This window comes from Salvelinus alpinus, chromosome 1 (genome assembly GCF_045679555.1).
Source record: "Salvelinus alpinus chromosome 1, SLU_Salpinus.1, whole genome shotgun sequence".
NCBI lineage: Eukaryota > Metazoa > Chordata > Actinopteri > Salmoniformes > Salmonidae > Salvelinus > Salvelinus alpinus.
This window is the reverse complement of record NC_092086.1, coordinates 97110106-97124292: the sequence shown is the minus strand read 5'-3', so window position 1 is coordinate 97124292 and position 14187 is coordinate 97110106. Positions and strand designations below refer to the sequence as shown.

Sequence of the window (14187 nt, the reverse complement as noted above, 5' to 3'; positions counted from 1 at the left end):
GTAGGTTTAATACGTTTCAGTAGGAAAGGGCAGTTCCATGATGCAGACGTAATGTCTATGCTCATCAAATCAAATGTATTTATATAGCCCTTCTTACATCAGCTGATATCTCAAAGTGCTGTACAGAAACCCAGCCTAAAACCCCAAACAGCAAGCAATGCAGGTGTAGAAGCACGGTGGCTAGGAAAAACTCCCTAGAAAGGCCAGAACCTAGGAAGAAACCTAGAGAGGAACCAGGCTATGAGCGGTGGCCAGTCCTCTTCTGGCTGTGCCGGGTGCAGATTATAACAGAACATGGCCAAGATGTTCAAATGTTCATAAATGACCAGCATGGTCATGTGGGCGTGGCCACTGACTCGTTAATCTTTATGAAAATCCATACTCTAATTTAGAAGGTTAACATCACATTACATCTTTTCACCAATAGTTTCATGTTTAACCACATATGTTTCACAATATTTAGATGTAAACCTGACAGCTGGGAAATGTACACTTTAAGAGATACCGTTATTGTCACACCCTGATCTGTTTCCCCTGTCCTTGTGCTTGTCTCCACCCCCTCCAGATGTCGCCCGTCTTCCCAATTATCCCCTGTGTATTCATACCTGTGTTCTCTGTCTGTTTGTTGCCAGTTCATCTTGTTCATTCAAGCTTACCAGCGTTTTATCCTGTCAGCGCCTATCATTTTCCCAGCCTCTCTTTCCTTGTCCTCCTGGTTTTTGACCTTTGCCTGTCCTGACCCTGTACCTGCCCGCCTGACCTCTCTGCCTGACCCTGAGTATGCCTGCCGTCCTGTACCTTTGCTCCACCTCTGGATTACTGAACTCTGCCTGACCCTGCATATGCCTGCCATCCTGTACCTTTGCCATACCTTGGATTTTTGCCCCCTGCCTACCTTGACCTATCTTTGCCTGCCCCTGTTGCTACAATAAACATTGTTACTTCGACAGTCTGCATCTGGGTCGTACCTTGATCCCTGATAGTTATGTATGTTTCTTGTCCTTCATGAGGTCACCAAATGAAACACACTCAACATAACTGTCCCTTAAGTGTCCACGGATCATTCCCACATTCTCAAAAGTAGAAAGAATGTTTAATTATCCCATTTTTGTGGATTTAGGAGTTTGGCCAAGTGAAGTCCTTTGTTCTCTCTCTGTGCTCTCTCCCTCTCTTTCTGCATGACCAGGGGGAGAGAGTCTCTGCCAGGAATTTATGACCTTAGATAACAAAACCTGGGTTTAGGAGAGAGTGTGAGAGAAGGGGGGAAGCCACAATCTACACCAAGAAAGGGCCACGTCATGACACGTGTTAGGACAAAGGAAGAGAAAACATTTGTTTATGTAAGGGGATATGGAGGGGCCCCATTATATGGAAAGAGAGGAGAGAAGGAGCAAGTAGATGGCTAGATTAACAAACCGCTACATCTTGCCATTCAGTGAGGTATTGTATTGTATTCGTGCTCTTCACTGTCCCTGAGAATACCTTACTCTCCATGGGAAACCCTTTCTATGCTGAGGAAATGCACTTAACGAGTGCACCAGCCTTGAAATGCCATAATGTTGTCACAGTGCTACCATGCATTACTGCAGCCAGCCTCAGCGAGTGTGAATGAAGCTGGCACATCTAATGACGAATCTCACTGTTCACACCGTTTCATATGACAGGATGCAGGAGTAATGGTGTGAATGAACTTGCATACAAAAAAGCTCTCCCACCCACCTCCCTGGCTCATGCTGAGCTGAGAATGTCTCTCCTCCCATTAGAGCAGCACTTCTTATCAGACCACACCTAAAGTGAGAGGAACATACTGATCCCAGTCTGTTCCATCAGCCAGCTACTGGCTACAGGGCATCATTTACACTCTGCTGTGCCAGGTCAAGCAACTCCTCAGTCTGGGACTCATCCCATCTGTATGTTCTTTTGCACTCCTATCATGATCATTCCATGTGACATTGATCAAATCCTGATCATTCTATACGACAACGATCAGATTATCAGATACTCACATTTACATCAAATCAAAGTTTATTTGTCACATGTGCCGAATACAACAAGTGTAGACCTTACCGTGAAATGCTTAACCAACAGTGCAGTTTAATAAGAGTTAAGAAAATATTAACCAAATAAGCTAAATTAATTAAAAAAACATATAAACTGAGCAAAAAATAAACGTCCTCTCACGGTCAACTGCGTTTATTTTCAGCAAACTTAACATGCGTAAATATTTGTATGAACAAAACAAGATTCAACAACTGAGACATAAACTGAACAATTTCACAGAAATTGAATAATGTGTCCCTGAAAAAAGGGGGAATCAAAATCAAAAGCAACAGTCAGTATCTGGTGTGGCCACCAGCTGCATTAAGGACTGCAGTGCATCTCCTCCTCATGGACTGCACCAGATTTACCAATTCTTGCTGTGAGATGTTACCCCACCAAGGCACCTGCAATTTCCTGGACATTTCTGGGGGAATGGCCCTAGCCCTCACCCTCCGATCCAACGGGTCCCAGATGTGCTCAATGGGAATGAGATCCGGGCTTTTTGCTGGCCAGAGCAGAAGATTGTTTGTCTTGCAGGAAATCATGCACAGAACGAGCAGTATGGCTGGTGGCATTGTCATTCTGGAGGGTCAAGTCAGGATGAGCCTGCAGGAAGGGTACCACATGAGGGAGGAGGATGTCTCCATCTCCCCTGGTGAGACAAAACCGCGACTCCAGAAGAGCACTTTTTTCCCCCCAGCGACGGTGGGTTTGTGCCCATAGGCGACGTTGTTGGTGATGTCTGGTGAGGACCTGCCTTACAACAGGCATTCAAGCCCTCAGTCCATCCTCTCGCGGACAGTCTGAGCACTGACGGAGGGATTGTGCGTTCCTGGTGTAACTCTGGCAGTTGTTGTTGCCATCCTGTACCTGTCCCTCAGGTGTGATGTTTGGACGTACCGATCCTGTGCAGGTGTTGTTACACGTGGTCTGCCACTGCGAGGACGATCAGCTGTCCATCCTGTCTCTCTGCAGTGCTGTCTTAGGCGTCTCACAGTACGGACATTGCAATTTATTGCCCTGGCCACATCTGCAGTCCTCATGCCTCCTTGCAGCATGCCTAAGGCACTTCACACTTTAATTAGACTGTTTGGTTTCCCTTTCATAGCTATAAAGTCAGAGACCACTGTTATTCTACCCACAAGCAAGCATGCAAGGCCCTCTCTCGTCCGTCATTCAGCAAATCAGATCATGACTCCATACTGCTTCCTGTTTACAACCAGAAGCTCAAACAGGAAGTACCCGTCACTCACTCCATTGAGAAATAGTCACCAAATCAAAGTCAGTAGAAAGACCTCTTTAGTGTCCTAAGTTTTCATAACTGTGACCTTAATTACTCCATGTGTAACTCTGTGTTGTTGTCTGTTCACACTGCTATGCTTTATCTTGGCCAGGTCGCAGTTGCAAATGAGAACTTGTTCTCAACTAGCCTACCTGGTTAAATAAAGGTGAAATAAAAAAAATAAAAATAAAAATTGTCTACCGTCTGTAAGCTGTTAGTGTCTTAACGACCGTTCCACATTTGCATGTTCATTAATTGTTTATGGTTCATTGAACAAGCATGGGAAACAGTGTTTAAACCCTTTACAATGAAGATCTATGAAGTTATTTGGATTTTTACGAATTATCTTTGAAAGACAGGGTCCTGAAAAAGGGACGTTTCTTTTTTTACTGAGTTTATTAATACAAACATTTGAAAATGCTACACAATAAGATAACAATAACGAGGCTATATACAGGGGGTACCGGTACCGAGTCAGTGTGGTGGGGTACAGGTTAGTTGAAGTAATTTGTACATGTAGGTAGGGGCTAAGTGACTATGCATTGATAATAAACAACGAGTTGCAGCAGTATACAAACAAATGGGGGGGGGGGGGGGGCAATCAATGTAATAATCCGGTGGCCATTTGATTAACTGTTCAGTAGTCTTATGGCTTGGAGGTAGAAGCTATTAAGGAGCCTTTTGGTCCTAGACTTGATGCTCCAGTACCGCTTGCCGTGAAGTAGCAGAGAAAACAGTCTCTGAATTGGGTGACTAGAGTCTCTGACAATTTTATGGTGTTTCCTCTGACACCGCCTGTTATATAGGTCCTGGATGGCAGGAAGCTTGGCCCCAGTGATGTACTGGGCCGTACGCACTACCCTCTGTAGTGCCTTATGGTCAGATGCCGAGCAGTTGCCATACCAGGCGGTGATGCAACCGGTCAGGATGCTCTCGATGGTGCAGCTATAGAACTTTTTGAGGATCCATGCCAAATCTTTTCAGTCTCCTGAGTGGGAAAAGTTTTTGTTGTGCCCTCTTCACGACTGTCTTGGTGTGTTTGGACCATGACAGTTCGTTGGTGAAGTGGACACCAAGGAACTTGAAACTCTCGACCCGCTCCACTACAGCCCAGTTGATGTTAATGGGGGCCTGTTTGGCCCGCCTTTTCCTGTAGTCCACGATCAGCTCCTATATCTTGCTCGCATTGAGGGAGAGGTTGTTGTCCTGGCACCACACTACCAGTGCCCTGACCTCCTCCCTATAGGCTGTCTCATCGTTGTCGCGAATCAGGCCTACCACTGTTGTGTCGTCTGCAAACTTAATGATGGTGTTAGAGTCGTGTTTGGCCACACAGTCGTGGGTGAACAGGGAATACAGGAGGGGACTAAGTACACCCCACTGAGGGGCCCCAGTGTTGAGGATCAGCGTGGCAGACGTGCTGTTGCCTACCCTTACCACCTGGGGGCGGCCCGTCAGGAAGTCCAGGACCCTGTTGCAAAGGGAGGTGTTTAGCTTAGTGATGAGCTTCGTGGGCACTATGGTGTTGAACGCTGAGCTGTAGTCAATGAACAGCATTCTCACATAGGTGTTCCTTTTGTCCATGTGGGAAAGGGCAGTGTGGAGTGCAATTGAGATTGTGTCATCTGTGGATCTGTTGGGGCGGTATGCGAATTGGAGTGGGTCTAGGGTATCTGGGAGGATGTTGTTGATGTGAGACATGACCAGCCTTTCAAAGCACTTCATGGCTACCGATGTGAGTGCTATGGAGCAATAATCATTTAGGTGGTCTAATTGAAACATGTAGGTATTACAGACTCAGTCAGGGAGATTGATCCGCACATGCTTTGAGTACACGTCCTGGTAATCCATCTGGCCCCGCGGCTTTGTGAATGCTGACCTGTTTAAATGTTTTGCTCACATCAGCTACCGAGAGCATTATCACACAGACATCCAGAACAGCTGGTGCTCTTGTGCATGATTCAGTGTTGCTTGCCTCGAATCGAGCATAAAAAGCATTTAGCTCGTCTGTTAGGCTCACGTCACTGGGCAGCTTGCATTTGGGTTTCCCTTTGTAGTCCGTAATAGTTTTCAAGCCCTGCCACATCTGATGAGTGTCAGAGCCGGTATAGTAGGATTCAATCTTAGTTCTGTATTGAGGCTTTGCTTGTATGATTGTTCGTCTGAGGGCATAGCGGGATTTCATATATTGCGTCCGGATTAGTGTCCTGTTCCTTGAAAGCGGCAGCACTAGCCTTTAGCTCGATGCGGATGTTGCCTGTTATCCATGGCTTCTGGTTGGGATATGTACGTACGGTCACTGTGGAGACGACGTCATTGATGATGCCAATGACTGAGGTGGTATACTCCTAAATGCCATTGGATGAATCCCGGAAAATATTCCATTCTGTGCTAGCAAAACAGTTATGTAGTGTAGCATCTGCGTCATCTGACACTTCCGTATTGAGCGAGTCACTGGTACTTCCTGATTTAGTTTTTGTAAGAAGGAAACAGGAGGTGTCAACAGTGTGCGCAACTGGTTAACTGAAGTCAGGTGCAGGAGAGCAGAGATGAGTGAACAGGCACATTTTATTTTGCAGAAGGAAAACAGTCTGACGCAACTGAGTAACGACACTCCCGCCAAAGGCAAAAGCGAATAGCACACTCGTCACACAAATAATGTACTCTGTAGCTTCCGGTATGCTGGAAAAGGACCCGAGCTAAGGGAATTGGGCTGACTTTATAGTGCCTGTCCCAAATGGCTCATTAATGTAAATGGGCATATTTGAAGACACTGTCAGTAGTGATGTAATGTTGTAAATGTTATGTTTTGATATTGTTTAAAAAACGTGTTGCAATGTATATCCTTTAGTATGTTTAGTTAATGGAAAATGTAGGTTTGACTAGGTAATTGCTTAATTAATTAGTGTTAATTGTTCTGAGGGGAGGGGCTAGCCCTACAAAAGGAGCCTCTCTTTCAGTTCATGGGGAGGCATTTTGGATTGAGCTGTGGATGGGGTAGCATTGTTTTTAGCTGGCCCATAAGGTATATGTTTGATGGCAGTACTGTTGTTTTTGTTCCGGAATCACTTTGTAAATAAACACCCTTGCACAGAAGAACTTTTGCGGTTCCGCCATCTTTTTATTTTGATAGAGGTTAGGTTTTCCAGTTTAGCCTTATGGCCTACTCTACGTGACAAGCATACAATACCACGGGTTCCAAACAAGACCCGGCGAAAAAAAACAGCATGAAGCGTCACACATGACACGTAACGAACAATTACACACACAGATATGGGGGGAACAGAGGAATATATACACGTAGAGTGATGAGGGAATGTAAAACAGGTGTGCGGAAAAACAAGACAAAACAAATGGAAAATGAAAGGTGGAGTGGCGATGGCTAGAAGACCGGTGACGTCGACCGCCGAGCACCGCCCGAACAAGGAAAGGAACCGACTTCGGCGGGAGTCGTGACAGTAGCCCCTCCCTGACGCGCAGCTCGAGCAGCGCGCCGACACCGGCCTCAGGGACGACCCGGAGCAAATTTCTAGTAGCAATTTTTACAAACAACGCAAAAAAAAACGAACAAAATAGCACAATTGGTTAGAAGCATGGAAGACGTCAGCCATCTTCTTCTGCACCACATACAGTGCTTTTTGATTTTGCTTAAGCCCCATCCCCAGATCCAATTCTTTGAGTTTCCAGCCTCTAGTCCTATACAATCTCCTCCAAGTCGCCTCTAGCCCTCAGCATTGACCCCGACTGCCAGCGCAATGCCCGCTCTGTCTCCTCTCTGTACCCGCTCCAGCCCTGGTGAAGTAGCTGTGTTCTGACTAAAAATGTATCTTATTTCCCATCTGCGTAGCCCTAGCCTCCCAGTCTACAATACATAGCCTACCCAGGGAAATGCTGACTCTGGAGCAATGCCTACAGGAGCAGTTTAAGCAAGAATCCATATTTAAACAACTAAATGCACCCTTATATTTAAATAGTAATGTGTCTGCTTAGGATACCCTTAATCACAGTTTGCGAGTTCTCCTTGAGAATTTGTTGCTTTTATGAATTTTGTCTTGCTGCTTTTTGTTCTATGTTGCTCTGTCTGTATGCTACGTCTTGTTCTATGTTGCTATTGTCTATATTGTAATTGTTTTTAATAACCTGCCCAGGGACTGCGGTTGAAAATTAGCCGGCTGGCTAAAACCGGCACTTTTACTGAAACGTTAATTAATGTTCCCTGTCCCTGTAAAAAAAATTAAAAAAATAAACTCAAACTCAATAACATTACCTCAGTCCGTTCTAGTAAAGCAATAACCGGCTTGATTGAAATATCACAATAACAATGCTAACCCACGTCCCAATAAAAGTCTGTATACTAAGTACATTATATCCAAGTTGCAAGGTACATGTAGGCCTTAACACAGATCAAACAATGCAATTTGCATTCTTCATGAGGCATGGTATTCTTTCATACAGTAGATCAAGCAATTCCATTTGCAATTCTCCACAAAGGCTGATGTGCACATTTTTCACAGTAGATAAAATAATGTCACTTACATTTACGTTGCACCAGAAGTGCGGCGTGCATGTTTTTATTACAGATAAAAAATATATATATTTAACCTTTATTTAACTAGGCAAGTCAGTTAAGAACAAATTCTTAGTTACAATGACGGCCTAGGAACAGTGTGTTAACTGCCTTGTTCCGGGGCAGAATGACAGATTTTTACCTTGTCAGCTCTGGGATTTGGAATAGCAACCGTTTGGTTACTGGCCAAATACTCTAACCACTAGGCTACCTCACCACCCCCCCCCCCCCCCCCCCCTAAATAACGTAATTAAGGGAGGAAACACATGTTATGCCCTAAGACACACACGTACACATTCAAACACACACTCACAAACACATACTGTACATATACACACACATACATAGAGAGTTTTTATAAAGTGTCTGCATAGGTAGAAAGCATATCGTTCAGTTAGGTTTAAATTGATGGCTAAGGTTCACTTAATTGTCCCGGGCAAATGTTATCCGTGGGCTTTTTGTATGACCATGACCATTTGCACTGGGCCATGTGGGAAGAGGAAGTGTACATGCAGTGTATGTGGGGCCACATGTGGGGCCACAATACAAATAGGAAGTACTGATTGTGAGTGAAAGAAATAATGAATGAAACAGAGAGGAAGAGCAAATGAAGGGTTGAGAGATAAAAAATGATTGATACTAATAAAAGCATCCTGAGAGCATTAGTGGTCAGGTAGGCTTGATTAACAACCCAGTGTTGATAGCTCTATGAACACTCTAAAAGCAGTCCTGAATGGTTCCTGTATATGTGCTAAAAGGACTGGCATATTGCTTCCAATCCCTGCTAAAATGGATCTGTTCTGCCTAAGAGAACAGGGGAAGATGGAGAAGGGGAGAGTGGAGTACAGACCTGGGTTATTGATCTCTAGCACAAACTCTCAGCAGCACAGAATAGGCAATAAGGCCTTTTCTGCTATACCAGTGGTTTTCTCAGTTTTACGAGGGGTGTTTGTGTGCGTGGGTGGGGGTGGGGGAGTGTACTGTGTGTGGGCGTCATCTTTCCATTGTTGAATATGGCGACTGGCCATTTAGTAAACTGATCTTTGCAAGGGGGAAATTCCTCTATTAAGAAGGTTTATGTTAGACTTTTATGTTGATGGAGATATTTTCTGATTTCAGCTCCCCCATCGCAGAGTGACATTCTCCACAACCAATCCGGTGCAGGATCTGCAGGATGCATCTCAGCACAGTTACTATGACAGCGGCCTGGAGGAGTCAGAGACGACCAGCAGTAAGTCATCGTCTGGCCCCCGTATCGGGCCCCTGACCCTGCCTGAGGATCACTACGAGAGGACCACCCCAGACGGCAGCATTGGGGAAATGGAGCACCCTGAAAATGGTACGATCCTGTATTCTCTGTGAGTTTCAGTGTGTGTTGTATGTAATAGTAGTTGGTAGTCTGGTGTTTGTAAAGTGTTTCGTGTTTCGGTTCAGGGTTGTGACCTGAGGTGGGGATGTGTTTGTTTGTGCTGTGTGTGTGTGTGTGTGTTTGTTTGATTGTTTGTTAAAGGGTGGTGATGTGCAGACAGTGTTAGTGACAGTGATGTGTGTTGTGTTTGCAGAGTGTTGTATTGATATGTTAGCTGTTGTTTTGGCTGCTGGGGCAGATAGATAGATTCATAGATCTATGTGTTGTGGAGTCAGCATTCAGTGTCTCTGTGTTTTACCTCAGCAGCCCCTCTGCTCTCCTCTTTCAGAGCTCTAAGTCATTCCTAATGACCCTCTCACACAAGCTTGCTAATTTAAAAAACAGACGAATGGAGTATCTGGGTAGACAACAGTGTGTTTGTCATAAACATTTCCCCCTCCTTGCACCAAGCTTTCTCTCTGCAAATGTAGCTAGGTGTTCCAGATCTAGAGATATGCATTCCCTATGCTCTTTACCGTATACAGCGCTCAAACAACAATACTAAATCCATATAAGCTGTGCACTATGCATAATACACACAGATGTCTAGGTCCATGGAAAAACCTTTACCCGGAGTAAAGAGTGATAACCCTATCAAGATCATCCATGCACCCGTAATAAGAACCATAGGCCCTTAACCCAAACATGTCCATAACGGAAATAAAAAATGTCCTTTGTTACACTTGTTCTCTGAGCATACTGATTGACAAATCTGACTGTTTTAAGTTGGCCAAAGCGTTTGTCTACAATGTTGGTGTTTTGATATTGTACTATATTTAGTCTATTTGGACGAATGGGGTTACTGTTTTACACATTACACATTTCATGAATCAAGTCATGTGAGTACATGTTCACATGATCAGATCTTAATAATATTTATACAGGCAAGCCCTATATTATTGTGGAAGACCTAATTCTTCTTGCTACCGCAGATATGGTTGTGACAATGTTGGGGGAAAAGGCAAAAAAAACTATACAGACAATGCCTTCATCAAACAACACTATTTCACGACTCATCAGTGACATAGCAGTAGATATTTTAAAACAATTACTGCTTTGCATATAAGCCAGTGAATTATATGCATTACTGCTGGATGAGTCAACAGACGTGGCGGGCCTGACACAGCTCCTGGTATATGTCCGTTACGTTTATGGGGGGTCAATTAAGGAAGACATCCTCTTCTGGAAACCTGGACAACAGCAGAGGATATGTTTAAAGCACTGGACAGCTTAGTGACATCAAATGGACTTTGGTGGTCAAGATGTGTTGGTATCTGTACTGATGGCGCAAAAGTCATGACAGGGAGACTGTGGAGTGGTAATGCGCGTGCAAGCAATTGCTTCCGACGCCACTTGGGTACACTGTAGCATCCACAAAGAGGTTCTTGCTGCCAAGGGAATGCCTGACAGCTTGAAAGATGTTTTGGACACTACAGTGAAAATGGTTAAAGCAAGGCCCCTGAACTCATGTATTTTCTGCCCTATGCAATGATATGTACAGTGACCATGTAACGCTTTTACAACATACAGAAGTGCGCTGGTTATCAAGGGGCAAAGTATTGACACGAGCTTAAAGATGTTTTTATTTACCATAATTTTCACTTGTCTGACCGCTTGCATGATGACAAGTTTCTCACACGACTGGCCTATCTGGGTGATGTTTTTTCTCTCCTGAATGATCTGAATCTAGGATTACAGGGACTCTGCAACTATATTCAATGTGCGGGACAAAATTTAGGTTATGATTAAGAAGTTGTAGCTCTTCTCTGTCTGCATTAACAAGGACAACACACAGGTCTTTCCATCATTGTATCAGTTTTTGTGTACAACTGAACTCAAGTTTACGGACAATGTCAAATGTGATATAACGAAGCACCTGAGTGAGTTGGGTGCGCAATTACGCAGGTACTTTCCAGAAACAGATGACACAAACAACTGGATTCCTTATCACATTCATGCCCAGCCTCCAGTCCACTTACTGAACAAGACAGCCTCATCAAAATTGCAACAAGCGGTCCTGTGAAAATGTAAATTAATCAGAAGCCACTTCCAGAGTATCCTGCCCTTTGCAACCACGTACCTATGTGAGAGTGGATTCTCGGCCCCCACTAGCATGAAAACTGAATACAGGCACAGACTGTGTGTAGAAAATTATTTAAGACTGAGACTCTCTCCAATACAACCCAACATTGCAGAGTTATGTGCATCCTTCCATGCATACCCTTTTCATTAATCTGTGGTGAGTTATTCACGATTTTATATGTAAGATGGTTCAATGAAGAGCAAAATTATTGATTATTATATTATTATTTGTGCCCTGGTCCTATAAGAGTTCTTTGTCACTTCCCACAAGCTGGGTTGTGACAAAAACTCACACTCATTCTTATGTTACAATGGCAGGCTTACAATGATGGCAAAAAACAACATTTGAGAGCGCGCTGGCCCTGGGGCTAGAGGGGGTACGCAGCTGGAGGTTTAATGTTTGAAGGGGTACGGGACTATAAAAAGTTTGTGAACCAATGGCCTAGACCAATATACTGTATATATTACAGCGTTTTCTCTTATTCTCAGATCTCAAACATGTTCTGAATAATTGTCTGGACAAATATATACACTGCTCAAAAAAATAAAGGGAACACTTAAACAACACAATGTAACTCCAAGTCAATCACACTTCTGTGAAATCAAACTGTCCACTTAGGAAGCAACACTGATTGACAATACATTTCACATGCTGTTGTGCAAATGGAATAGACAACAGGTGGAAATTATAGGCAATTAGCAAGACACCCCCAATAAAGGAGTGGTTCTGCAGGTGGTGACCACAGACCACTTCTCAGTTCCTATGCTTCCTGGCTGATGTTTTGGTCACTTTTGAATGCTGGCGGTGCTTTCACTCTAGTGGTAGCATGAGACGGAGTCTACAACCCACACAAGTGGCTCAGGTAGTGCAGCTCATCCAGGATGGCACATCAATGCGAGCTGTGGCAAGAAGGTTTGCTGTGTCTGTCAGCGTAGTGTCCAGAGCATGGAGGCGCTACCAGGAGACAGGCCAGTGGAGGAGGCCGTAGGAGGGCAACAACCCAGCAGCAGGACCCCTACCTCCGCCTTTGTGCAAGGAGGAGCAGGAGGAGCACTGCCAGAGCCCTGCAAAATGACCTCCAGCAGGCCACAAATGTGCATGTGTCTGTTCAAACGGTCAGAAACAGACTCCATGAGGGTGGTATGAGGGCCCGACGTCCACAGGTGGGGGTTGTGCTTACAGCCCAACACCGTGGAGGACGTTTGGCATTTGCCAGAGAATGCCAAGATTGGCAAATTCGCCACTGGCGCCCTGTGCTCTTCACAGATGAAAGCAGGTTCACACTGAGCACATGTGACAGACGTGACAGAGTCTGGAGACGCCGTGGAGAACGTTCTGCTGCCTGCAACATCCTCCAGCATGACCGGTTTGGCGGTGGGTCAGTCATGGTGTGGGGTGGCATTTCTTTGGGGGACCGCACACCCCTCCATGTGCTCACCAGAGGTAGCCTGACTGCCATTAGGTACCGAGATGAGATCCTCAGACCCCTTGTCAGACCATATGCTGGTGCGGTTGGCCCTGGGTTCCTCCTAATGCAAGACAATGCTAGACCTCATGTGGCTGGAGTGTGTCAGCAGTTCCTGCAAGAGGAAGGCATTGATGCTATGGACTGGCCCGCCCGTTCCCCAGACCTGAATCCAATTGAGCACATCTGGGACATCATGTCTCGCTCCATCCACCAACGCCACATTGCACCACAGACTGTCCAGGAGTTGGCGGATGCTTTAGTCCAGGTCTGGGAGGAGATCCCTCAGGAGACCATCCGCCACCTCATCAGGAGCATGCCCAGGCGTTGTAGGGAGGCATACAGGCACGTGGAGGCCACACACACTACTGAGCCTCATTTTGACTTGTTTTAAGGACATTACATCAAAGTTGGATCAGCCTGTAGTGTGGTTTTCCACTTTAATTTTGAGTGTGACTCCAAATCCAGACCTCCATGGGTTGATAAATTTGATTTCCATTGATAATTTGTGTGTGATTTTGTTGTCAGCACATTCAACTATGTAAAGAAAAAAGTATTTAATAAGAATATTTCATTCATTCAGATCTAGGATGTGTTATTTTAGTGTTCCCTTAATTTTTTTGAGCAGTGTATAAACAAAATCTAAATACATCTACACACACACTCTCTCACACACACACCCCTAGAGTATATGCAGTATAAGAAAACCCAATGCAAGTCAATGTTTAGATCTGAATAACTTTTTGGTATATTTCCATGGAAACGGCAGATTTTTTTATGTAATATCTACATAGGCGTATTGTTTGAGAAACAGACGCCTCACAAGTCCTCACTTGGCAGCTTCATTAAATAGCATCCGCAAAACACCAGTCTTAACACCATACTTGTTCTGCGAGATGAAGGCTATTCCATGCGAGAAAGTGCCAAGAACCTGAAGATCTCATACAACGCCGTGTACTACTCCCTTCACAGAACAGCCCAATCTGGCTCTAACCAGGATAGAAAGAGTGGGAGGCCACGGTGCACAACTGAGCAAGAGGACAAGTACATTAGAGTGTCTAGTTTGAGAAACAGATGCCTCACAAGTCCTCAACTGGCAGCTTCATTAAATAGTACCCGCAAAACACCAGTCTCTTTGCCAACAGTGAAGAGGCAACTCCAGGATGCTGGCCTTCTAGGCAGCGTTCCTCTGTCCAGTGTCTGTGTTATTTTGCCCATCTTAATCTTTTCTTTTTATTGACCAGTCTGAGATATGGCTTTGTCTTTGCAACTCTGCCTAGAAGGCCAGCATCCCAGAGTCACCTCTTCACTGTTGACTTTGAGACTGGTGTTTTAAGCGTAC

The 14187-nt window shown here is 44.8% G+C and overlaps 1 protein-coding gene across 1 annotated transcript in view; it reads left to right on the top strand.

The window, feature by feature from the left end:
* The window catches only part of LOC139535875 (protocadherin-1-like), a 125052-nt gene that overhangs the window by 80597 nt on the left and 30268 nt on the right, over positions 1-14187 (top strand). The window contains exon 4 of the mRNA XM_071335760.1: positions 9009-9228. Coding sequence (XP_071191861.1) covers positions 9009-9228 — 220 coding nt within the window. The remainder of the gene's footprint in view (positions 1-9008; positions 9229-14187) is intronic.